The 25,887-nt window shown below is 41.3% G+C and overlaps 1 protein-coding gene across 2 annotated transcripts in view; it reads left to right on the forward strand.

Moving 5' to 3' along the window:
• LOC138592101 (dedicator of cytokinesis protein 9) overlaps positions 1–25,887 on the forward strand; it is an 84,298-nt gene that overhangs the window by 23,936 nt on the left and 34,475 nt on the right. Inside the window, exons 1-5 of one of the 2 annotated variants that reach the window (XM_069662724.1) lie at positions 9,258–9,409; positions 13,877–13,993; positions 20,090–20,179; positions 23,593–23,675; positions 25,412–25,481. In XM_069662724.1, coding sequence (XP_069518825.1) covers positions 9,296–9,409; positions 13,877–13,993; positions 20,090–20,179; positions 23,593–23,675; positions 25,412–25,481 — 474 coding nt within the window. In that variant the 5' untranslated portion in view covers positions 9,258–9,295. Of the gene's footprint in view, positions 1–9,257; positions 9,410–13,876; positions 13,994–20,089; positions 20,180–23,592; positions 23,676–25,411; positions 25,482–25,887 lie in introns of those variants that run through there. The other variant, XM_069662725.1, reaches the window with a different exon arrangement.

The following is a 25,887-nucleotide window of genomic DNA, read 5'->3' on the forward strand; positions in this document are numbered from 1 at the left end:
ATGGGGTGCACCACCAGCACGGTTGTGTTTGATGGGCTGCGTACAGTCTTGGAGAGGAACTGTAGCGGCTACATCTGTAAGGGAGCAGCTGAGCCCATTGGGCCGTCTGAGGCTGAGCGGGCGCTGAGTCGGAGAGAGTCGCGTGTGGTGCCAACACCGAGAGTGCTTAAGGTGTGTGTGTGTGTACATGTGTGTGCACGTGTTTATTGTGCTGTTACAAACTACATGCTATTATTAGAGCTTAAATGAAGACTTGTTTCAGTTATCCATTCATCTTTTTTCATCATTATGCATCATTTAGTCCTCTACCACGTGTACCCCAAACCCAAACATGTTCTACTTTTTTTAATAAAAAACAGAAGAGAGTAAGAAATCCTTTAATTTTTACTTTGCCTTGATGGATAACTTTAACAATATGTTATCAAAATTTTAAAAATAACATTTTCCAAAAATTGTTTAATCTGCTATTTGTCTCTAATCTTTAATACGTCTTGTAAAGGAGTAGCTCAGTGAGACCCCATCTTCCCATTCATCTGTAACTGTTATAAAGGCTCTTTGATTTTGCTCAATCAGCTGTCTCCTTATGCTGCTGCATCATACAAGCAGTGATGACATTCATTAATAGCTACTTACAAATGATATAAAACAGGGAAAAGCATCAAATCCACACGTTTCAGAAGCTGTAACCTGCAAAAGTGTAATTTTTGCATGCTCGTCCATCCAAAATATAGCTACTTCTAAATGGGGTGTTAACTTACATGTTTGCAAATTATTTATGCTGCAGTTCTTCCCTGATTTCCTCTCATAAGACGGCAAAATTCAGGACATGAATATAATAAATTATTCATAAGGAAATAATTTTACAAACGAGTGCAGGTTGTGCAAAATGTTGTCAATGAAACACCCCTTATTTTCAGATTTCCTCTAATAAGACAGCAAAATGCAGGACATGACTATAATAAAGTATTCAGATGGTAATAATAGCTATATATTATAATAAAGTGCAATCTTTTCCTCTGTAAATGAAGCACCCCAAATTATGACACAATAATATACCTGCTGGTGCTTTTTTAAAGACGCAACTGCAGCAATAATATTCATCATCCTTATTTCAGGCTTGTGCATATGCATGAGTGTTAACAGTATGAAATGTAGGGCAGTAGGAGGGCTGCATCTTGCCTCTCACTATAAGCGCTGCACGGGTTAAAGCCTCTGTGGGCAGGGAGGTGGGTGAGGGGTTGAGGGGGGGTGACAGTGAGCTCTGTGTCTGCTGGAAATCAATCACCGCTCTTCATCTGTGAACCAGCGGGCTTGGCAGGGCTTCTGCTGCTCCGTACCAGCTTGTCTTGCCCTTCTTGTTTGTGTTTACTTACTGCTGTGTGTGTGTGTGTGTGATGTCTCTTTCCCGTCGCTGGTTCATCAGATTCACAGCAGAGAGCTGAGTAGAGTGACGGTGGTCCTGGCTGAGAGCAGGGAATTAGGTCAAGGGCATTGCTTCTCCTGGCTCAGGGATGGTCTTATCATCCAGGCGGGGTCAATTAATCCGCTGTCAGCATTTAGCAGTCTCACAAATCAATACTTAAATGTGAGCAGGGGAGGTGGTGTGATTAACACATATTTGTCAGAGTTCAACTTTAAGGAGCTTTGAAACCAACAAAAGGCAGTAAAGGGTTAGCAGACGAGTCAAATATAGAAACCAACACATAAATAGATCATCTAAAAATAGCTTTATAATTTTATTTAACATTCAATCACTTGTATCAAATATCGTTAGCTACTTCAGAATAAGAATCAGTAAGATGTATCTTTTATCTTTTGATTTACATTAGCTAGCCTGTCTTTTTTTATTTTATTAGCATTAATGCTAGCTCATTTACTGTTGTACCTATTGTTACAACAGCACATTTTAGTGTTTAGTTTTCTCAGCTGTGTGTTTGTGTAATATCAGGCCAGCAATTGAGAGGAGCGTGGCTAACTAGCTTAACCGCAAACACTCGCCCTTAATGTCGAACACACGGAGCATCAGCCCTTCCAGCTAGCTGATAGCTGGAGCTAGCTTTCTTTATAAACCTACATCAGCTAGTACATGTACAGTAAAGTCAATGATACTACTGCTGGAGACACTTTATTTTGAATTTTTGTTACAATAGGTAACACATTTTAATTGGCAATGTTAGCTAGCTTAGCTCTTAGCCAGATGGCTAAAAAGCTTTCTTTCTTATTGATGTTTCAGTTAAATCTTTGAGTTGTCGGATACATTTGCTGCTTCTGAAATTCACTGTCCTTTATCTTCGATAGATAGATGGATACGATGGATACGGGAAATTTAGGATTATCTTATTCCGGACTTCAACTAAGGATGTCCAAACTTCATCAGCAGCACACTGTCTGTCTCTGAAACATGATGTTGTTCGTCATCACTATTTAAACCTTGTAAACAATTAAAAAACAATACATTTATCCTTTTAATCCCCCCTTAATTGCACACTGTCATCATTTCTGGAAATTTCAAACACAGATGATGGTTTGAAGGCCAGGCACACTCTCACAATCACACAAACTAAGCTATCTTCGGAGGGCTGATCTGTACTGGTAATTAAATGCCTTATTTTTACTGCTCTGTTATTTCACACACTGATTACAACAGCTCCGCCTTTTCTTTCCTCATGGAAACTTGCATCTCATTCTCCCCAGGAGGTGATCTGCCTTCAGAAATAAAAGTCACTGATTTGAGATAATGCAGTAATGTGCATGACGTAGCAGCCGTGACATTAGCCAATGGTTTGTCATCTGCCATTTTGAAGCAGCGAGTTTGGCAGCATGATGGACGAGGCCATGTAGGTGTTTTGGAAACAGAAGTGACCAAATCTGAACGAGAGGAAAAGTTAAACGGTCTATGCCCAGGGCTAATTCATTAGCTGGCTAATTAGATCATTTAAGGCGGTGTGTCAAACAGAATGAGATTCCATGTGTGGTAGTTTGTATGAGAAACACTGACCAACCTAACAAGCTGGGTATAGACAGATATCTGCTAAGAAGTACACCACAGAAAGAATTTGACATTTTAACATGAGGTTTTATGGGTATCGACTCACTTTTGGAGCCAGCCTCAAGTGGCCATTCCAAGAACTGCAGTCTTTAGCATTTCTACATTACCTAAATTTTTCTGGTTTTTGCTTTTTTTTTCCTCTCAGAAATATTCAGTTTCCTTCCTTAATTTCTATGAAATGTTTGAGGCATTAACACTGTACAGACGCGCTGAGGTGTCTGTTGTTTTCATCAGAGGAATGTTGTTGCAGGGAAAGAAAGTGGGGGGCGGCGTCAGCTTGGTCACAGATAAAAGCACCTTTTTATCCGCTGATTTTTTTGGGAGTAATGCTTCTAACTTAGACCAGTAATGGTTTTTACTTTCAATGAATCATGCCTAATGAGTCAATTATTCTTTGTTTATCTTTTGGGGAGTTGATGAAATACAGAATGGTGTCTGCATGTCATCAAACAGAAACTATTTACAGATTAAATCCAGTAGATGTAGTGGTGACTAATACTTTTATTTCTCCTTGACTAAATTGCATCATGCTCATTATTATAGTATGCGTTGATTTTTTAATGATAAGTAGGCCTATTTTCATAGTATGGAGGATATTGTATATTTTCATAAATAATTATATATAATTACATACATTCATGCAGAAATGGAAAGGCCTAAATAAATGTGTAATTTAATATATTTCACAAGTAAAATATATGAATAAAATCCTCTTTGTTGTCACTCTAAGGTGGAACATTTAAAAATAACCCTCACAACATTTTTCCCAGTACAGCCCTGAGGACATCGACAACCTATAAGACCACCCTCCTCCTTACAGCTGTTATGTCTTAGCTTAATGGATGTACATTAAAACAACAGCACATTTGGCTCGGCTACAGCTTTGTTTTTCTTTGTGATTGCTTCCTACTTTGAGATGTTTCAGCCACCCTGACGTTACCCCAAGGAGGACTACAGACGTCACAGTATTGATGCATTTCTCTGTCGGTGTGTGTGTTTGCGTTCCACACTTGCTGACTGATACACGGGACCATTACCACCACTCAGGCTCACGTACTTAAAGACTTTCTGGCAACAGCATGTTGATTTTCCCACAGATTGGGCGGCAGCATCATTCATATCCAACACAGTTACATTTAAGGCTTGCACTGATCAATAGAGCTGCTTTACTACACTGCTGTACAGATACTGGACACTTTTGTTTTCTAGCTTTGCTGTGCGAGACCACTGTCTTTGCCTCATGATTACATCCTGTTATTTTCGATGCCATTGTGTTCAACATCCTACTACAGTGATGGGACTAACAGAGGGTGTCGTGTCATTATTACCTCTATGTTAAAACCTCATTCTCGGCTCACAGTACACTGCTCTCTGGGGGATGGATTGAAAACAGGCTGCAGGACGGAGGGTCCTGGTCGTGCTGTCGTAGCGGGGCGGCGAGGGGTGGGCCGTGTTTTTGTTACATTCCAGGTTACACCCTGTTTTGCTTTGGCTGCTTTATGCTGGGAAGGTCCAGTGATTGCATCAAGCCCTTGTTATGTAATGAAGAAGCCCGGTCGTCGTCCTGTCCAGGCTTAAAATTACGACTTGATAGATGTCGCTCACTTGGATGGGTTTCTTAATAATGATGTTGTTTATTGAGAGACAGCAAGTAGATATACAGTATACATAAATTGCACAATGGTTACGACAAGCAAAATGAAGTCAGAGACAAAAAAAGGGCCAACTATAGGCACTAAGGTAATGCATTGGATACAGCAGAATGAGGTAGCGATATTAAAGGAGCTTAATTTCAGTCTGACGTGTTTTCCACAAACCAAATTTGACCATGCATCAACACTGTAATTGAATTTAGTTTGTATTCTGTATAATTATATTGAAAGTAAGTTACACAATTCGTTTATTGGAAAATGTTGTGACATAGTGAATGTAAATTAATTCTTTTGTTGGCCTCTCCTCCCAGTTGTGACTCAGTGTTGGCACGTTTAAAGCTAACAAAGTCGTAAATGGCCTTATTGCTGTTTTTTAGCCCAGTTCCAGGCCTCTGAATCACTGCCCACATCTCTGACAATTATAACAGCGTGTAGTCATCAATGAAACAATATCTTTTTTTTTACTTATAAAGTCATCTACACTGAGTATAAAGCATTTTCAACTGCATTTGGGCAGAATGCACTTTAACCAAAACATCCTGTTGGCCTGCTTCTGGCCACTGGGAACACTTTGTTGCTCAACACAAGTGTTTGTTCTGCTGCTAAAAGGGCTTAGTTTGTCTTCCTGCTCACACAAAAATGGCAACTTGCCCCAAAGAAATACATTTGTGTCAGTTTCCATGAATAAACCTGCAAGACTTCGCAAGGTCTGATTAAAGCACCAAGCTAAAACATGAGAGCACTGTGCCCCCACAGCGTGTACAGTAGTTGTGTAAAGGGCTGCAGAGAAGAAAGGCCGTCTCTTTGAAGTGAGTTATCTCCTTTTGCTGCAGATATAAGATTTCTGGGAGAGGAAGTCTGCCTTTGTGTAAACTCGGAGATCAAAGTAAAACGTCTTGTCCTCTAATGTAGCACAACTTTCCATGCACATTTAACTACTTTAAAGGGAATGTCCAACAATGCTTGGAATATCATTGTAGCCTGGAGGCCTATGCTTTACTGTAGCTGAATGGATAGCTAACAATGTAGTGTAGCGTCTGGTTGGGCAGAATGATTTCATGGATTAAATTGTGTCTCAGTGAATCAGTGTTTAACCATAAATCAGAGTGTGTGATACAGTAAACAAGCATGTGTTTTTCAAAGATGGCTGATAAAATTGGCCTCAGGGTTGTGGTTAGAAGAGGAGGAGGAGGAGGAGGAGGAGTACACTGCATTATCTGCAGTGAGTGCCCAAACTGGAATTCTGGTTAGCTAAACATGCAATGAAATATTGTTCATTAAAAGGTTGCATGTTTCATTATCTTGCTGGGAAAATCTTCCGTGCTTTAAATAAGGTTAACTTCTGATTCCAGTTCAACAGTGTTACATCTGTTGTATGTCTTCAGGCCTATCTGAGACAAGAAGTGTATGATGAATCACTCTGTTGCCCTTGAACCCCCCTTAGAGCGCTGATATGCCCCCAGGATGACACTGATTTGTAGCTAACTCCGCTATGCAACCTGTTTCCACGTGATGAACAGGATTAGCTTATATCCCTTAAAACTCCACACAGTCACCCGTATATCGAGCTATGCTGATCTGTATCTATGCCTGAGGGCTGTTCACGTCATAGTCACCTTTTTTATGCTGTGCTTATTATGTACCAGACAGGAATGACCTGATCTTATTTCAAAGTCTGTTTTAGCCTCCAAAGAGCATTTACTGTAGAGCTGCGGCAAGTGGTTAGCGTAATGGTTTAGGTCGGGTTCACTTTATCGTAAAGTAAATCTTTGAGGGCATCCATGAGGCTAGTGTTTAAGATCCAGATGGTCACCTAGCCGGGTTTGGCTCGAGCTGGGACACTTTGTTGCACGTCATACAAATATCCCCAATTCTCTGTCTTTATGTGTCTCTAATGTCTCTAAATGTGGAATGTATTTATTTTATAGAGATAACACAAATTGATAAAGAAAGATAATTAAACACCTCAGTTGGCCTCCTTTAACAACTCCCCAAAGGCCTCTTTGAGTTACGTGTTACATTTTGTTGGTGACCTGGGGTTTTACTGATAAGAAGGCATGCAGGGCTGGCATCTTTACATTGAGGTACAGACTACTAAGATACTGCCTGTAGTCAACGGGCTCAGCTATTGTTGGTAAGGAAATAGCTAGCTATATGATCAAGTGACTCATTTAAAAAAAACCTCAAACATCTACTTTTGGAGTCGTTGTTTGCCAGTTTGCTTTGAAGGCATCAACTAATTTGTGCTAACTGTTTCAAGAGTTCAAGTTAAGCTAGCATAACGTTCAACAACATGGTCCCAGACTTCTCTGTAGGCAAGAAACAGAAACTGATAGTGATAGTTGTCTGTCTTTGGGTAAGATAGCTTACATATAGTTACGGTACTTCCTGAAGTATTTTTCAAGATGCTGATATTGCTAACTAATTTAAACTGTCATGTAGCCACATGCTAGCTTAATACACAGCACCCTCCACCCTAACTGTTACTCATAAAGCTACTATTTTGCTGCTAACTGCTGTTCGTTAGCTAGTTATTGGCTGTGTCCGATTCACATAGTAGCCTACTTGTGAAGTTGTCCACTATTTAACGAGTTGGCAATTTTAGTCAGTGGGCTCAGCTGTTGTTGGTAAGGAAATAGCTAGCTATATGATTAACTGACTCATTTTCTATTGTACAAAAAAACAAAAAATGTCTACTTTGGAGTTGTTTGAAGCTAGCTAGCTGGAAGGCATCGACTAATTTGTGCTGTCTACCCCTTCTTCAAGAGTTCAAGCTAAGCTAGAGGCTAGAGACACAAACTGATACTGATTGTTGTTTGTCTTTGGAAAAGATAGCAGAAGAGATAGTGACAACTAATTTAAACCGTCATGTAGCCACAAGCCAGCTTAATACACTGCACCCTCCACCTACTCATGAAATCGCCCCAATAATGAGTTGGCAATTTTAGTCACTGGGCTCAGCTGTTGTTGGGAAGGAAATAGCTAGCTATGCTTAACTGACTCATTTCCTATTGTACAAAAAAAAATGGCTACTTAGAAGTTGTTTATGGGCAGCTAGCTGGAAGGCATCAACTCATTTGTGCTGTCTACCCCTTCGTCAAGAGTTCAAGCTAAGCTAGAATAGTGTTTGACACAATGGTCCCAGATTTCTCTGTAGGCTAGAAACACAAACTGATACTGATTGTTGTTTGTCTTTGGGTAAGATAGTGGACACATAGTTACTAACTAATGTATTTGTCAAGGTGCTGATAACTAATTTAAACTTTAATATAGCCACAGTTGACATGAAGCTATCTTAATAAACAGTCACCCTCCACCCCAACTGTTACTCATAAAGCTACTATTTGGCTGCTAACTGCTGTTCGTTAGCTAGTCATTGGCTGTGTCCAAATCACTCAGTAGCCTACGCATGAAATTTTCCACAATGTTTTGGCAATTTTGTAATGCCTACTAATCAAGAAGGAAAAATCCCCTCATTAATCACAATATTGATCCATACCAAAAATACCACTGCCTGTGTGGGGGCCATAGGGGCATGTGACAGTGGCAGGAGAGCAGCTGGAGAGCTGACCTGGCCCCCCTCCCCCCTCCTCGCCCCTGGCCCCCCTCCCCCTCCTCGCCTTAAGCTTGGACACAAGCGTGAAAAGATAACATCCGCCCCTGCTGTGGCCCTCTGAGGAATCTGCAGGTCGGGCCCACTCCTAGGTGGGTCGAGTGGGGCTGCGTTGTGCTGGAATGCCCCTCGAGCAGTTGCATCAACAAGCAGCGAGACAGAAGCTGGTTCCTGATCGCAGCTCTGTGTGATTACTAACAGTTACTGTCTCTGCTGCAGTCATGCAGAGGAACCAAGACAACAATAAAAACTTCAGTTTGTCTCATGACTAATTGATATACTGCACTACTGATTCAGAGATAGTTGACTTATCCACGGCTGAGTCTTTAGCACTTAATTTGGGTCAAGATTTGTCAGTGTTGTCTCTAAAATCTGTTGAGCTCAGTCTGGCAGCTTATCTGTGATGTTTGCGTGGAAAATCGCTGCTAAATCACTGCCGCTGCTTCATGTTTTGGCTCCCTCATATACTGTATGTCTTCCCTATATGCTTCAGTGGTTTCCTTGAACACGGTGGCGGCACGCATGCAATTGAACTGTCCCATTGTTGTCTCTCTTCTTGATAAAGCTCTTATTTCAGCTGTCCCACACAAGGCGTGGACGGTCCCTGACCAGACTGTAATACTTGAGGAATGCGTGTCTTTTGTTTGCCTTTGTCAACCCTCTGTCACTGTGCAGGTGGATAGCATGGGGTCAGATGACTTTATTATGTGTGTGTGTGTGTTTATGTGTGTGTGTGAGGGTGTTTAACTCCCCCAGGCAGCACAGCTGAGTGTGGGAGGGGCCTTCTCTTCTCCTCAGCCTGGGTGTGAGTCCGCTGCTTTCAGAGACAGAGCAGTCTGAGAAGGGAGGGCGTGAGCACGAGTCTGTGAGGAGAAGCTTCCCAAACTTTTTCCAGCACCTGGGTTTTTCCTGGTCGGATATGCTGGCTGTCCGCTTCTGCTTGGGATCTAGCTCGGAGATATTTTACCACAGCTGTTGACAATGCAAGGACGGGCTGGTAAAGCTCCAAAGAAGGAGCTGGTCATTGAGAGTCCGCAGCAGTACAAGAGTTTGGGTGCAGCTGAGACTGAGGTAGACTCCGTGCCACAGGTGGTGGTAAGTCATTTGAGGACTTTATAGAAACATGTGAGACTTTTGTTTTATGTTATTACTGATGTTGGCTTTTAAAGCTGATCTGTTGAAGCACATCCGACAGCGTGCAGGGCTGTAAAGGTTAACCACAGTCATAAAGTCCAGAAGCAGGTGTCATGTGAGCGCCCAGGCTGGTCTTCTTTTGTCATCTCTTTCATGAAACACAACGTTGCCAACTCACACTCCAAATTTGCAACGTTAGCACGACAATTGAGCAATGTTGAACTTTACCTAGACTTGAATACCTACAGGAACACAGGGCACGGTTTTCTTAGGTTTAGTCTTAAAGATGACCTTGCCTTGTAAAACATTTTATTTGGCTCAAAAGTCAACCCTGTGATAACTTCCTGCCTCGCTACGAAGGTGTGCAGTGGTTGGATCCTCACAGAGTCATCTTAACAGTCGGTAGCAGAAGTGACAGTTAGTACACGAGCACTACACAGCACCATTGTTCGTTGCTGTGAGAGGGTGCTGTGATGGGAGGAGTGGGTGCTGCAACTAAACAGCTGCTCGATCACTGCTGAGAGGGAGTGGAGGAGATGTCATCATAAGTTTGTGTTTTATGCTCTTTCCAGGAATGGCTGTTTGTTAACTTATGTGGAAAATGCAGCCTGGTTTATATTTATACTACACTCAAAAGTGTTTACAGTGTAGTTTAGAATTTGGAGATAAAGGTGCAATATTTTTAGTCTAAAAGACATAAACTTTGCAAGTGTTTAAAAAGCTGTTTCCAAGGATTAAATAGAAGATAATTCAATACAAAGTTTGGACTATGGTCAGCACTGTGGGTTGAGGGAATGACAGAGCTCTTACTTGTGTACATACGTTTTCTTACTCAGTGCTGAGTTTACTGTGTGGTTGACCACCCTCAGCCACTGACAAAGCAGTGTGGGAGAGCCCAGAGGGGTTTGGAGGACAACAGGAGTCAGCAACGACAGAGTGAGGTTAGGAATCCATCACTGGTGAGAAGAGGGCACAATCCTAAAAAAAAGGGGTCAAAACATTTGGCACCAACTTTGCATATTAGACTCCACGTCAATCACAGGTGTTTTGAGTGAAGTGGCTCCAGCTTCCCAGACAGTTAAAGGGTTGGGACAAAATTCAAAGACTTGTTTTCTGTTAGGGTGTTGAACGCCCCAAGGTTGTTCATCATTAACTCTTTCCACTGCTCACTTGCAGAAGAAGGTGTTTGTTAATTCCCTTTCATTTCCTGGACATGGATACATGATGACAATGCAGCACTGTGTTCCTGTTGATCTTAAGGTTTCACCGTCTGGTACAGGATGTCTAGTCTGTGTATAGAGATGGAGAGATTTAAGGCATTTTAGGTCAGGTAAAGCAAGACAAAGACATACTCGCATCTTATCTCTGCCGTGTCTTTAATTCCTTCCTGAGTTACCTATCCGACCTGCATGAATCTCTACATCAGTCGCTCTGCTATTTCTCTAAAAAAGTAGATTGACAAGAAAGCCACACCACACCAAACTCCTATCAGGCTACATGAATCTCATGTTTCACCCGTAAGATCAAATTTCTATAAGCACAGGCTTTTGACTGGACTTAAAACATTTGTCCAGCTGACTACTTTCATATTGTTTCACCTCATGTCACCATCGTTTCTAACTGTATCATTTACCCAGATTAAGCATTTTAGTCACCGTGTAAGCTAAAGTTAGCATAAGCGCCACTCGCAGCCCCAGATGCCCAGCTGAAAACCTTCACCGTGACACATATTTTCAACATGAACCATATTTTTTCAGTGGTTTAACCAGTTTTAATCACAAAGTCTGTTTGGTTTGGACAGAAACCTCTGCAGAAAACTCAGCTCTCAATAAAAAACCTTCTCGATATAATAACTAAAGAAATCCAAACCTGAAAAACGACCTTGTGAACAATGATAACTGAAGGAATCCTAACCTGAGCTGAGCACCAACAAATAAGCTAGCAGCAGCTTAGCCAGCAGCTCCTTCTCATGTCCAGTGTTGAAGACAGATTTTTAACATGAACTTGATTTATTCAGTGTGTTTACCAGTTTTTATTACTTTGTCAGGAAGACAAGATCTCTCCGAATAATTTAGCTAATGATAGAAACCTTGTGAGCAATGATAACTAAAAGAATCCTAACCTCAAACAAGCTGAACATATAAGCTAGCAGCAGCTTAGCTAGCAGCTCCTCCAGATGCCCTGTGTCCGCTGACGTAGAGCTCAGTGCTACGTTTTTACCTGATAACCAACTTGTCTGTCAGTTTTGGTGAGAAAGTAATCTCTGGCTATAGTTTTACTCTGAGTAAAAATGATGAACACAATGTAAGGTCATTTTGAGACTATGTTAAGTTTTCAGCCGTGCAGTTGCTCCTGCCTTGCTCTGTTTTGGAGATTCAAAAAGGACATGTGAGCCAACTCAGGGTCTTGTTGACTGATTGACTTTAAGGTGGAAATGATAGAAAACTGTTTGGTGAAGTGTATCTGCATTTAATTGCAACTACATTTCTGTAATTGCTTTGATATATCTGTAAAAAGAAATGTGAACTGATAATGTCGTAACCTGCTGTTGCTGGCAGACAAGGTGGCACCATCTCTGGCCTGCTGTCCTTGAAACTGATACAAGGTCCCCTCTGTCCTCACTGCGAGCCGTGCTTTGTTATTAACAAGGTTGCTAGCAACATGTATTTAAGCAGGTCGATATCCACGACTCTCCCTCTGAGATCATGCTAGTATTATCAGTCCCAGATGTGGAGGCAACATGTGAGTTGTGCTGTCGCTCAGCCCTGAAGTCCGCCGATGCGTCACTGTTCATTTTGCTCTCTGCCGTCTCTCTGGCTGTTAGATTTATCCTCCCGTCCCATCAACTTGAAGTGTTGACAGCTTGCCCTCAAACTAATGGCTACTGCATCTTTGCAGCATAAGCTCCCTCCAGCCTCAGCAACTAGAGTTTAGTGGGTCAATACTTCAACATTGTGGAGGGCCTACATCACAGCGCACCATAAATCCATAATCACCTTTTGATGACATTGCCACATCTGTTCCTGAGAGTCAGCTGCAATACATCATAGCACGTGCAGACTGACTCACTAAAAGTAACGGGGGATGATGGAGGTTTGTTTGTTTTATGCGTTAGAGTATAATAGTGCTTTAAATGCCGATTATACTGAAGTGAGCGTATTTGTTTGCTTCTTTCCTTGACTTACATGTCATGCGTGATTGCTCTCACGGAGGGATAAGCTCATCAAGACTTTGCTGCTGCTGAGGCGGATGCATTTTCTGTGGGCAGATGGAGCTCTGATAGACTTATCTCAGTGTAACTAACAGATAGCATGTGTTGCTAAAGCTCAGTGTGCTGTAACAGTACAGCAAGATCAATCAAACTCAGTGTGGAGGCCTGTCTGTGCACAGGACTATCCTTGCTCCTGTGAACAGTTGCTTCATTTATTGGATTGGGTTTGGAAACTGGTCTACTTGCTCGGATCATTTGAGTACAATAGCAAACAATATTTTCTTAGTAGTACTTATTTTTAAAGTAATAATCTCGATTTTAATCTAAATAAATGTCTGCTAAGTCACTGTCTATCGCTGACTGAGGTAACACAATTGTGACAGAGCCTATGGCCCACTGATGAAAGCCTTTGCATTTGCAGTATTATGGACTGGCTGTCGGTGGCGATTTTCTCGGAAAAAATCACAAGCGGCGCCCATTTAGTGACGCGTTTTCCATCACCCAGCAGTGGTTGGTCTGTCAGAGAGGGTAGGCAGCAGCTGCTTTTCCGGTCTCTGCAAGTGTTAAGAGTAAACAGTAATCTACTATGGCTGAACAAACAAAGAAAAGGTCGATGACTACAGATACAACTTCAAAAATAAGTGAAAAGTGAACAAATTCGATGCTCAGATGAAGGCAAACAGTCTAAAAAGGAAAGCGACCGTCAGAGAGGAAAATCAAGAGTTACAACCGGAGCCAACCGTGGACGCCACACATTACCGTTTATCGCCATAGGTGCCGCCAAAGAGAACAAAACTGAGATCTTTGAGATTACCACTTTGAGTGGTATACAACTATTTTCCTAAACATGCACAGAGATAAAATTCTCCTATAGTGTGTGCACACTCGCAGCTGTTATTGCACTTGTATTAAAGTAGATGCACCTAGGCTGCATTCAGGTTGATCAAAAAAAACACTGCCATGCACCACAATGTCCCTGCTTAACGTCTAATCAGAAATCATTGTTGGATACTGTTTTTCACGTCCTAATTTCCTGTCATCTCTCTCCTTAATCTGGCTAAGTAAGGTGTAAAATGCCCCGTAAAAAACAAATTGTGCCAAGAGTATTTCCTCCCTTAAATATGCATGCATATTACCCTTTAGATTAGTATTAAAAGTACCAGTATTTGCAAATGTCAAATGTCTTAGTAACAGAGTGCTGAATCTGTCTTCTGCAGGTGAAACCGAAGGTGATCGAGCCGCTGGAGTATGAAAATGTGCTGGTGCAGAGGAAGACACAAATCCTCAGCGATGTCCTCAGAGAAATGCTGCAGTTCCCCCTGGAGGACTTTGAAGTGAGTTTAACACCTGTTGCATGCATGGATGCGTCACATCCGACACTAAGAAAAACTTGTCGTAAAAGCAGCACTGTTGTAAAGCTAGTTGTGGGTGAAAGGTGTTGAATACGATTTAACAATGGAAGTGTTGTACAGTTAGTGGTGATATTAAGCTTAGTGAGTGGTAATAACATGGCGGGAGTTACTGCTTTGACTTCCATCTGGGCTGCTCTTGTAACAGCCGTGGAACATGAGCCGCTTTGGGTGAAATATGTCTCCTTATAATGTATGTTAGCTTGATTGTTTATATCAGTCATTAAGAAGTTTTTTTGAGAATTTGCTCCGTACCCATATAAGGTCAAAACATTCATTGTTATCCGTCCAAAATCATTATTTTCCCACCCACTTGCGTGTTTTATTTGTTGTCTTTTCCTCCGGTCCGGGCGTGGCCCGCGCTGGGAGTACTGGGCGGGGTCGTTCACAGAGCCTTTCTCTCTGTTTACATCCTTCCATGCTGCAGCGAGAGCAGGGTCAGGGGCCATCTGTATAATTGGCTCATTCTGTCTCCAGTGTTGTGACAGAGCAAGTGTTATCTGCAGCCACATTGTACAGGACGCACGCTCACTCACACTTTTCCACAATGAGGACGGAAAATCTAAAGTGGAAATCTGGCCCGGTGCTGGTGCTCCGGGAAATGAGACTTCTTTGAAAGATGTGTCCTTACCGAAAGCTGCAGCAGAGAGATGTAGGATATATCATCACATCTGACCCTGTCGCTCTGTCTCACGGTCCAGTGGAAATTTTATAGAGTCTGGGCTTTTATTGTTATAGCTCTCATGGCAGTGAGAGTCAGTATTTCTTACAGTGATGACTTTAACATCTCCTGTCTGGAATTCTGACACTGGAGAAAAAGACATGTATAAATCAATAGGGATGATTTTCAGGATTTATACACTGTAACAAATATTGTTACAAACGTATTGTTTCAATACGTGGGTGGGTAGGTAGGTTTTAAGATGCTGCCTTTACTTTCTTTGCACCTAACCTGTAAATCTGGGGCAGTTCTCCATGCCACTGATTGATTTTCCATATAAGACATCGAGGATACTCCAAAAAATCTTTCACCACAGCGCTAGTGGAAATAAAATCCACAGCAACTTTATACAAAATGCAAAGGCCCAAATATCAGTTTCTGAGAAAATCAAACCACTTTCAAAATAAGGTGTTTGATTAAATGGTCGTGCAGTTGGATGATTTGACTTTTATACCTGTTACATCCCAGGGATAGAGATAGTTCAGATGTTTGAAGTGGGGTTTTATGAGGTACTTATCAATAGTAAGTGAACTACGTATAGTAGATAACAGTCAGCACGGTCGGTCCCTGTGAGGAGAGGCCGGCCGGAGTTCCTACCCTGTTGCTAAGCTAAGTATCGCTGCAGACGTTGTCAGGAGTACCACGTACTTTAGCCACTTAAAAGGGTCTTGCATATCCCCAAACATTTTGGTCTAATTGTACGCTGTATTTTATTATATGTCATCGCTTCACATTGACGTCAGACAGCCCTTTCCCACGGCACTATGGTTCACTCTGCACAACAGCCCTGTATACCTACACATGCAGCGCACGGTTAGGAGAACTCCGACCATGCTGACTGTTATCTACTGTACGCTTTCTACTTTACTTACAACTACTTAATTATTACTTATTACTTACTTACTATTGATAAGTACCTCATACAACCCACTTCAAACATCTGAACTATCTCTTAAATGTCTACTCCCGCCTGGCAGCTTTGTTGCTTGTCCGCCTCCTCAACTCTCCCTCCCCCTCAAGTCCTGTTTTCCCTTTGCTGTCTCAAGAAAGTAAAAAATACTTTTTATAAAATGCATGCTATTTTAAGACATAAAACAACACATGTATATTTGTAATACACTTTTTGGAAACGAGTACGACACTTTTTCTCAGGAATTCTGAGGACACCAGTTAGCACTACATGTAGTAGACAGTATATAATTGCACTTAAATACTTGATGGGTCTCAAATCAACCTGTCCTTTGAAATGCAACCAGGCAACACATTTTTTTAAAGATTTTTTGCAGACTTTTTTGATGGTGGCATTATTAGATCGAAGGTACTAGGATGCTTAATTTGTAACAGTGATTAAAAATAATAAGTTAAAGGTAAAGTCTGTTAAACTAAAACTTCTCTCTGACCCAGATCAAACCTGACTACACAGGGTACATATGTAATGACTATTTTTAGAGCAAATATTCCTTAAATAATTACCAGTCACTGTAATGTACAAACTATTGGCAGGTTGGAATTGAATAAAAGGGAAATAACTTTGTGTTTGGCGCAGTATAAATCCAAGTGTTGTTACAGTGTACAAAGGCCTGGCAGCTGGCTGCTCAGTGACAGCGCGGCAGCCTTGACTTTGTCTTCTCTTGTATCACACTCCTCCAGCCTGCTGCTGTGAACGTAGCGTACCAGCTTAGCACACAAACAGCACGTTGTCAGGGCCTGACAGGTGATTCTGACTGAGAAAAAAAAAAAACACTGCGGGCACATTGATTGAACCAAACATCTGTTCCGACTTCCCCAGACTCTTGTTCGAGCGCGGTCTAATCTGCTGCTGTGTCAAGGCCGTTTCGGTGCTTTTAGTGAGAGGAGGTGCAGCCAGTGTGAGTTCATACAGAAACCTCAAAATTCACAGAGACAGGGCTAAGTACACAGCACTAGTTTGGGGGGATTCACGGCCAAAAGAGGCAGAAAGAGCTCCTCTGTGTGTAGTTATTCTTGTATTAAAGGTTTTGGCTGTTCTTTAGTAATAGAAACAACTACCAGGTGGTTATTTTATCTTATCCCCAACTGGCACATCAAAAGTCATGTGTTGGTCCTGGTCTTTGTGAGCCATATATTGTCTCCATCTGGTTTTGATCTGGAAGCTGTTGGTACAGGGTAGTACGATGCAGTTCTCCCTATGCAAGCTTTTAGGATACATTTGTTGAGGATTACCAGGAGGAGGCCCTTACTTTCCTCTTCTCCTTAATTCAAGGAATACTGTACGTCTAGGTCCATCCCAGCTTCCTAAAACTGCAGAGCAGGACATCATTTTCTTTCCTTTTACTTTAACAACTTAAGAGAAACAACCCATGCTGCATGTCTTTAAGTATCCATTTAAAAGCAAGTCACAAAAATATATTGTTTCATTTATATTAAATTCTGCACCTTCCTGCAGAGTTGCACGGAGGTGTAGGCGTGGTAGTTTGTTGTTTAAGAGCGAAGATCAGAAATGATATCTTATTTTTCCATTTAACAGCTTTCTCGTCATTAGCGGCGCTCGCTCTCTCCACGTCCTGCATATGTCACTCAACCACAGCTCTCTCGCGGCAGATTCGGGTTGAAAACTGATTGTAGATGGGATTTTTTTCAAAGTCGCGGTACCTTTTTGGTTCTATCAAACGTAAAAATAACAGAGATTGTATCTGGTATCAAAAAGTCTCAAAGTATCAAACATTTTGACAACCTTAGTTTGCTGATCCCGTTAATTTACCTCTAGTGCCAACATGAGGTAAATATATTCCCAATACCTGCGGCTATAATTTTTGTTAACTACTAATAAGCAAATGATACCTATCTAAGGTTATTAAAATCCATATATTATACCTACGATATATTGTTGTTGGGAGAATGTTAGCATGCTGAAGTTAGCATTTAGCTCTCATGCTGCTGGGCCTCAGAGCTGCTGGAATGGCTTGTTGGGGACTAAACTCAGCTTTAGATTTGTTTATGGCAGCAGTTTGTATGAGATTGTGTCCATCCTCTTAATAATGAGACGTATCAGCCAATGCATTGATGTGGCTCACTTTGTTGAGCTTAGGCTTAAAAAGAAGGGATGATTTTCCAAATTAAATGTTGATAAAGTATCCCTATATCCCGTGCTAAATCAGAACTTACTTAACCAGAGAAGCTCAAAGTTCTCCCAGGCGACTCGTAGCCCAATTAAAAGCTTCCTGTTTCCCACTTCCTGGCTCCCTCTCACCTCCATGCCTGTTTATTTCTGCTGCTTAGAGTGCAAAGATTGTCATCTCGCCTGCAGGAAGCCTGGCTAGCAGAGAGGAAGTGGAGCATTCAGGTTAACAAATACGAGATCGGTGTGGAATTTGTCGTTTAAATGGCCGGCGCACAGTTAAATGAATGTATATTATGATTTGAATTTGGTCTTTAAAATGTCTGAAAATGTGTGTTACATTTTTCTAAAGCCAAAATGTGCGGTCCAAACTCCAAAAGAATGGAGGTAATTATGGTAAAAACAGAATTAAAACTTGACTTATGTTATTTTTCTTCAACAGAAACACACACTTTGTGGTCTAAACCATTTAAATTTGATTCGGCCCGCAGTAAATCGGACTGTAAACTAACGACACAGAACATATTTCAGCTCAAAGAACTCATGATAATCATTTGTCTGCATCCCTCACACAGAAAACGCACTTTCTTCACACTCAAAGCACGAGAGCATTTGACTTGCACAAAGGCAGCATTCACTTGTTTCAGTTTAGCTCAGTCAGCTGAACTGTTATCACTTAATGCTTGTATTTATATTTCACTCTTGCTCGCAGGGATTATGTGCGGTCAAATGCACTTTATTTTTGTATTTCAGAATTAATCCTCCAGACAAGACCTGATGATAATGATGATGATGGTGATGTTGTTGCACATCAGTATCAGACTCAGGGCAAGATTAAAAATAGAGCTCCGACCATCATAAAGGCACACTCAGCGAAACGGACCCGTTGGCACAAGATAAACGATATACCAAAGATATACCATTGCATGTCTTAAAATATTTAACAGTTTCTATCAGGTTGAAAATCAGGTTGTATTTTTAATTGGGACAAACTTCATAGCATGTTTTTTTGGCCATGCTAGTGACTCGGCTCTTGGGATGACAATGGGCCCGAATCAGCTCCAGCTCATCCAGATTAGAAAGAAATATTTCAACAACTCTGAGATGGATTCCCTTTAATATTTTTACAGAAATTATGCATGAGCTTATCTTTAGTTTTAGGTTGTACTTTCACTTTTCATTTTATGCTATTATCAGGTCTACATTTTAAACTGTCCAGTCCTTTGGGTTACGACTACCTCCAAAACTACTCACATCAGTCACAGCTGTACTTCATGCTTAGAGCTGATTGACAAATATTAGCATGCTAACAAGCTAAACACAGATTTTAAGCATTGTTAAAAGTGAACCTGCCAAAAAATTAGCTTGTTATTATAGTTATTTTGAGCAGTTAGCATGCTAACATTAGCATTCATCCCAAAGCCCTGCTGTTCTGATCTGAAGTAGCACCTTTCAGAGCAGCTAGCATGGTTTGGGCACTACAATGGACTGCATATAGCTCTTTGCTAGTTTTCAGGCCACGCAAAGCTTTTACACTACATGTCACACTCACCCTTTCACACTCGCATTCATACACTGATGGCAAAGGCTGAGGTGTCCATCTCCAATCAGGGTCTGACCATTTCCGCACAGTCACACACTGATGGCTTGCCCAAGGACACTTTGACTATTAGACAACCGCATGTAGCATCCAGGGATCGAACCGCAAAGCTTTGGTTCAAAGACGACCCTCTCGACCACTGAGCCACAGCGGTATAAATATGATTTTATGCTTTTTGACGTCAAAGGAAGAGCTTTGTTTTTTGTTCCGCTATGAATATGCTGTTTGGCTACAGATCACTGTGGACCTGTTGCTCATTAGCGAAAGGCCTAAATGAAGCATTAGAGGAGTGCCTGTACAACAGTGGCACAGAGCCAGACTCAGGGTGGGTCCGAGTGCCGAACAGTATGGACAAAAATCCTGCCTCCTTCCCGCACTGCCCCTTTGAACCCTCACAAAGACATCAGTCCTCTCTCAAACATAGAACAATATTTGAAAGATCACCGCAGAGCAGCTGTGTCCAGCTGAGACCACAAACTGTGATGCTGAGTGGAGGTGTCCCGATGAGCAATTCCTCCCACATTGTGTTTCAATTTCACTTTTACGATGTTTTCATGTTTGTTCTGTTTCTCTTGGTGAATAAACTATTGCTTTGATTTTCAGATTTCTACTTTGAGGAGGCACGGGAGAACTCTCCACCCCACAGTGCCTGAGAATGCAGAGAGGGAGGCGCAGAGCCTGTTTGTCCAGGAGGTGAGCTGATTTCAAGCCCTGAAAACATGTTCACCTAATCTGTGTGTCTGGGCTTTTTATCAAACTTATTTTTTAAGAGGGGGTATTATGTTGTTTGACACTTTAAGAAATATATATAATGTTACAATGTTGGATGTCCAGACTAATCGTAGGTGAAGTTTCAAATCTGTATGTAAAAGCATGTTGGAGTAATCCCCTGTTAAAAAAGTCTGTCTGCAGGCTGCTGTGAACGCTTGCTCTTAGACAGACTTCTCCAGATGCTTCACTTTGTGACGTCACAAAGTGGAGGAACTCTTTATTTGGGCATCTGTCTGAGAGACAGCAGAACTTCCTGCCCCCTGGCAAAAAGTGAAGTTTACTCGGCCACAGGGTACAAACACTGAGGTCTGTCTCTCGGCAGGCTTCGGGGAGCTGGCCAATCAGAAGAAAGCTGGCTTGTAGGGGTGCGGTTTCTTAAAGGGACAGAGCTGACTGAGTCGTTTCAGGGAGAGGCTGTATGAGGGCCTGCACAGAGCACCAGTGTGAGAAACATGAGGAGTTGTTTTAACTGTAAATTATGCTAAGCTACTCCACAGGTATCACAGAGTGAAATATGAAGCTTGAAATTAGCATAATACCTCCCCTTTAAGTAGCTTTAAAATAGTGTGATTTTAATGATTATGAGGAAAACCTTTAGCAGGTTGGTACTAAAAATAAACACACACTAAAAATACATGAATAAATTCACAAAAGGCACAAGACATTAAAGAGACAAAAATGCAGACAGCAAGTGCGAGAGGTTAGGAGCAGGTTAGGAAAGTGTCTCACCTGCACATGAAACCACAAACACACATGGCTGCAGAATAGTGGCACTAATGTAACTCATTACCCAATTTGTGTCCTAATATTAGTCGCAAGGAACACAGAATATCAAAGCCCATCAGGAAACGTCTTCTTTACTTCACGTACAAAGCTAATTGGAGCATTTATCTAACTTTAAGCAGCCTCTTTTTCTCTTGCATAAATGTTATCTGGGCTTATTACAGATCATTTGTGGAGGCAGCTGAACTATTTGTTCCAAATTTCCTCGGTTATATCTATTTATGCCGGGGGATGCAGGAATGATAAAGCACAATTAATTTCTACTCTGCAGGAGTTTATCAAACTTTGGGTTGTTTTCTGTCAGTGTTGGTTTATAGTCTGAGCTGAGCCTTGGACAAATCTGCTGTCAAACGGTTCAGTTGTGGTTCACTTCAATTCAGTTTGGCTGCAGTACGAGGCCACAAGACTAAACAAGCTGTAAACACACTTCAGTTCTTGTTGGTGCTGATAAACTTATGAATTACGGCTGCAGAGGAGGAAATGTGTTTCCCTCCAGACGTCACAGTGGTTAACCATCTGGCCTTAGCACACTTCTCTTACTGTCTTTTTACGCCACAGACCAACTGGCTGCCACAGTTCACCTTCCAGGTCAAAGGTCAGCGTTCAGGGGGCCTTGTCTGAACTCATAAAGATACTCAAACTCCCGGTCAAGTGTCGCGTGACATCACCCGGACAGCTGTGCGGATGAACCCAGCGGGAGCCTCTCTGTTTCCGATCGCTGTCCCGCTCAGGTTGCATCTCGTCTCCCTGTCAGAGCGTTTCTCGTAAACAGCACGTATCTGTACAGAAGAGATACCAGCGAGCTGCTCCCATCACTGACTCTAACAATGAACAGATGTCTCGTTTCCAAGTAAGGGAGGTGGAGAAACACTCCCTCCCAGTTTGTACTGGTGGGTGGTTAGACTGAGGTGGAGTGTGAACACTCACCATGCGCTGCTCGTTTCCCAAGGTTTTCACTGCATGTGGGAATTAAAGGATGCTTAAAACAAGCATTGTGTGGTGATTCATGAAACAACTGTATCAAAATGCTTTTACTTTCAGAGTTTGCTCAGCGGGTTTTTCCTAAAATGTGGGATTTTTTTCTGATCACCAGAAATCCTTCCACATTACGATCCATTACGATTTTGAAGAAAGAAGTGAGCTAACCTGATTTCAGAGCCCGCTTCTCATCACTGCGAGATGCTACGTCAGCCCTTAATAACACACACAAGTTGCTGTGATCTATTGTAAGATGGAAGCTAGTATTCCGATCTTACAATGGAAATGCAACCATCTGCTCGGGAAAATATGGAGGCCAAAGGCCAACTGATTTTGTTCAGAGAGATTAAGATCGACCGATTACTGTCTCCATGTTCCTGTGACATCAGGTGTTCATGTCTGAACGCTGAGTTTCCTACTTGGACTTGAATGACCGTTTTATTTCACTTTTCCACATTAGAAGTCGTTTCTTTTCCAAGTTTTAAGTAGTATTGATTGCCGCACCTTACTTAACTATCCACGTGCATTGTTGGTAATCGAAGCATCAGGTTTTTGGAAAATAAAGAAGACTACGTGGACGGAAAAGCAGATGTCTTCTGCTTCAACTTTGATCTGTTTTTCCCCTTAATTGTCCACTGTGAGTCTGACAAAGTTATAAGAGCGCAATGCTTAAATCAGTGGGTCTGTATGCTAAATGGATGATTCAACAGCACACTTTCTGAACCATAAGTACCTTCAAAGACAGATTGTCTTAAAGGGGAAATTTTTTAGCTATGCAGTCAATTGTCTATTATTCTAAAGTGTTTTTGAATCACGTTAGTAAAATGTGTTTTGTTTAAAAAATTGTAAACATATTTTAATTTAATTATTTTTCGGAGCCTCTCCTTCCTCCTGAAACGAACAAGCCGTTTTGCCATTCAAAGGTCAGACCTTAGCCACGATTGGCTGACAGTATTTGGAGTGACTGCGTAGCCCCTCCCCCACATGTGCGATCCCACTTGGGGGAGCGGCCGTCGCTCCAAAGTTGTAGCAAACATGGCTGCTCTAGGATCGATTATTCGGCCTTATATGTACGAGCAAGAATGGCCAGGAGGTATCGGAATGATAAGTTGGTAGTCTGAGGTGAATGACGGTGAATGACGATTGGTCGATTTGAGCTAAAGCAAGGTTCCATGTAGAAACCTGCAGCTGTTCTGAACGGGCCATTTCAGAGGCGACCTTTTTAAACATGTCATTCTGGAAAAACATGGAATTATGCAGTTTTCACTTTTTCGCTGTGAACAATAAACACCCAAAAATGTGAAACCCATGCAAAATATGAGAATATCCATTCAACAGATATGGCCCCTTTAACTTTCATCCCCAGTTTTAAACAATTATTGCATCTTGTAAGCTCTCTGTCCTGCCTTCAAATGTGGTCATTCTGAAGATCTATAAATACATGTAAACAAAATATTTGGTTTCAAGTTAACTGACACCTTAACAAAGCGCTTAACTGTCCTTTGTGTTTCAAAGCGTTCACAAAATGTACAGTGTGTTATAGTGGTGTGTTTTTTGTCTCCCTCTCTTCTCAGTGCATTAAGACCTACAAGTCCGACTGGCATGTCGTCAACTACAAGTACGAGGACTATTCTGGAGACTTTCGGCAGCTTCCAAAGTAAGTCTCCAATTAAAAACCTGCTGTTCACAGAGGTAATGTGCTGCTGTGCCAACAAATTCTTACGATGGGCAAGTAAGAACAGCTCCTGCAACAACTACCGCACGTAATATATGGATGCCAGAGGTTTTAAACTAAAGAACGCATGCAAACATTCTGTTGTTTTTCATGCCTCGTAGACAGACTGTCACCTTTTGTTTCCTGCTTCTGACTGAATGTTTTGACACAATTACAAGGAAACGCAGCGCACGAATACTTCTAATTTCCACACAACAAAAGAGCGTTTCCTTTTGACGACACTTTGGATAATTCCCCGACTTCAGTCAGCGTGGAAACCACCCACATTGTCCTCACATTGTGTCATCAGCTCCAGCCTCTTCCCTGCAGAGTATCTGTTTTACTGCCAGTACGCTGGAATACGAGTTGACGATGACCTTGACACCATCGCTGCTGCCAAATGTTCTGTCGTTTTACTGAAACTGGGGAAGTTAAAACAATACACCGTGACGCGGATCGCCTGTTAAAAACCTCATATTATTCTCTCTGAAGTGATTCTTACCTCTGGCACATGTTCATTTTCCAGCAGGCAGTATACACCTTTACATGTTTCCCCGAACACTTATAGTAAGTGCTGCTTTGAAACAGGCCTGGAAGCTGAATTTGCCATGATGCAGCTTTTTTAAGACTCTCTCCAGACAGCTTCCTTTATGTACTTTAACATTTTTAAAATGAACAAAAACATAAGGAAAAATAAAGTCAGTCACGTCACTAAATGTCAAACTTAATGTGCTCACAGATAAAAGTATCATTTTATATAGTGATAAATTAAGCAGAGGTGGAAAAAGTACACGCATTCTTAGCTGAAGTAGAGGTACAGATACCTAGATAAAAAAATGTTTAAAGTAGGCGTGCTAAATCAACTTCTAGTACAAGTACAGGCTCTGAAATTGATTCAAGTACAAAAGTAGAAAGTAGCCCTCTGCTGTGCAAAGCTAATTAGACCTAACGTTAGATTTGGAATACTATCTAACATTTCCAAGTTCAAATAAATTAAGAAAACATCTGTTACACCTCTCAAATGTTTTCTTTTACGAGTATTTTTCTGCCAGTTTTCGCCTTTATTAAAAGGACAGCTGAAGACAGACGGGACATATTGGGAGAAGAGAGTAGAGGATGAAATGCAGCAAAGGGCCGAGGGCGGGAGTCGAGCTTGCGGGCTATAGCCTCTGTATATATGCGCGCCTGCTCTACTGACTGGGCTAACTCAGCGGCCCACATCTCTCAGATGTGAAGTGCACCGATAAATACACCTTGGAATATTTTTTTTCTGTATTTTAATTTTGCATCCATTTAGGTAAATCCTGTCTTGATGTTGGGAAGGCAGCGAACAATGATGCAAAATAAAGATTACAGATTCCCCTGCTTAGCTAAAAAATGAAACCAGTAAAAAGTTCAGATAATTGTTTTTCAAATTTAGGAGTAAAAGTAAAAAGTCGTCCAATACATAAACACTCAAAAAGACATATCAAAAGTACCTATATTTGAGTACCTACCTAAAGTACAGATACCTAAAAAAGTATTTGTACTTTGTTACTTCCCATCTCTGAAATAAAGAAAATATATGATCTTGTGATTAAACATGTAAAATGTAATTTATCCTCCATTATTGATACATACAAAAGATATCAGTATGTTAGATATTAATATAATTTTCATGTGAATTTAATCTTTTCCAGCAAAGTGTCCCGGCCTGACAAACTGGCTGTCCATGTATTTGAGGTGGACGAGGATGTCGACAAAGATGAGGTGAGTCTTTGTCGTCTTAACATCCCATAATATATCAGTAGGATACCACAGTAGTATCTATGCAGTCTATAGTGCTAATGAGCCATTTCCTGTTCCTTTTTACCCGGGATCACATCTTTTTATTAGAAACCTTGCCCAGAAAAACACTATATTCTACTAAATGTGTCTAATGACTGTTTTTATTACAGCTCTTAAAGAGATAAAAGTGTTTTAATAACAGTGTCTAATAGCAGAATTTAAAGGAAAGATTACGTTTAATTTGATTTAAAGACTTTAAGTGGCGCACCATGTCTAAAAAGAACCTTTTATTAACACAGAAATCTTTTCATCCTATTATAAATCATGTGTGACAGAGTGGGCGTGTGTTGTTTGTTGTCTTTGGAACGGCTTGTGTAGCAGGAGCGAG

This window comes from Semicossyphus pulcher, unplaced genomic scaffold (assembly GCF_022749685.1).
Source record: "Semicossyphus pulcher isolate SPU_LCO1_2020_fin unplaced genomic scaffold, fSemPul1.0.p SCAF_15, whole genome shotgun sequence".
Lineage (NCBI taxonomy): Eukaryota > Metazoa > Chordata > Actinopteri > Labriformes > Labridae > Semicossyphus > Semicossyphus pulcher.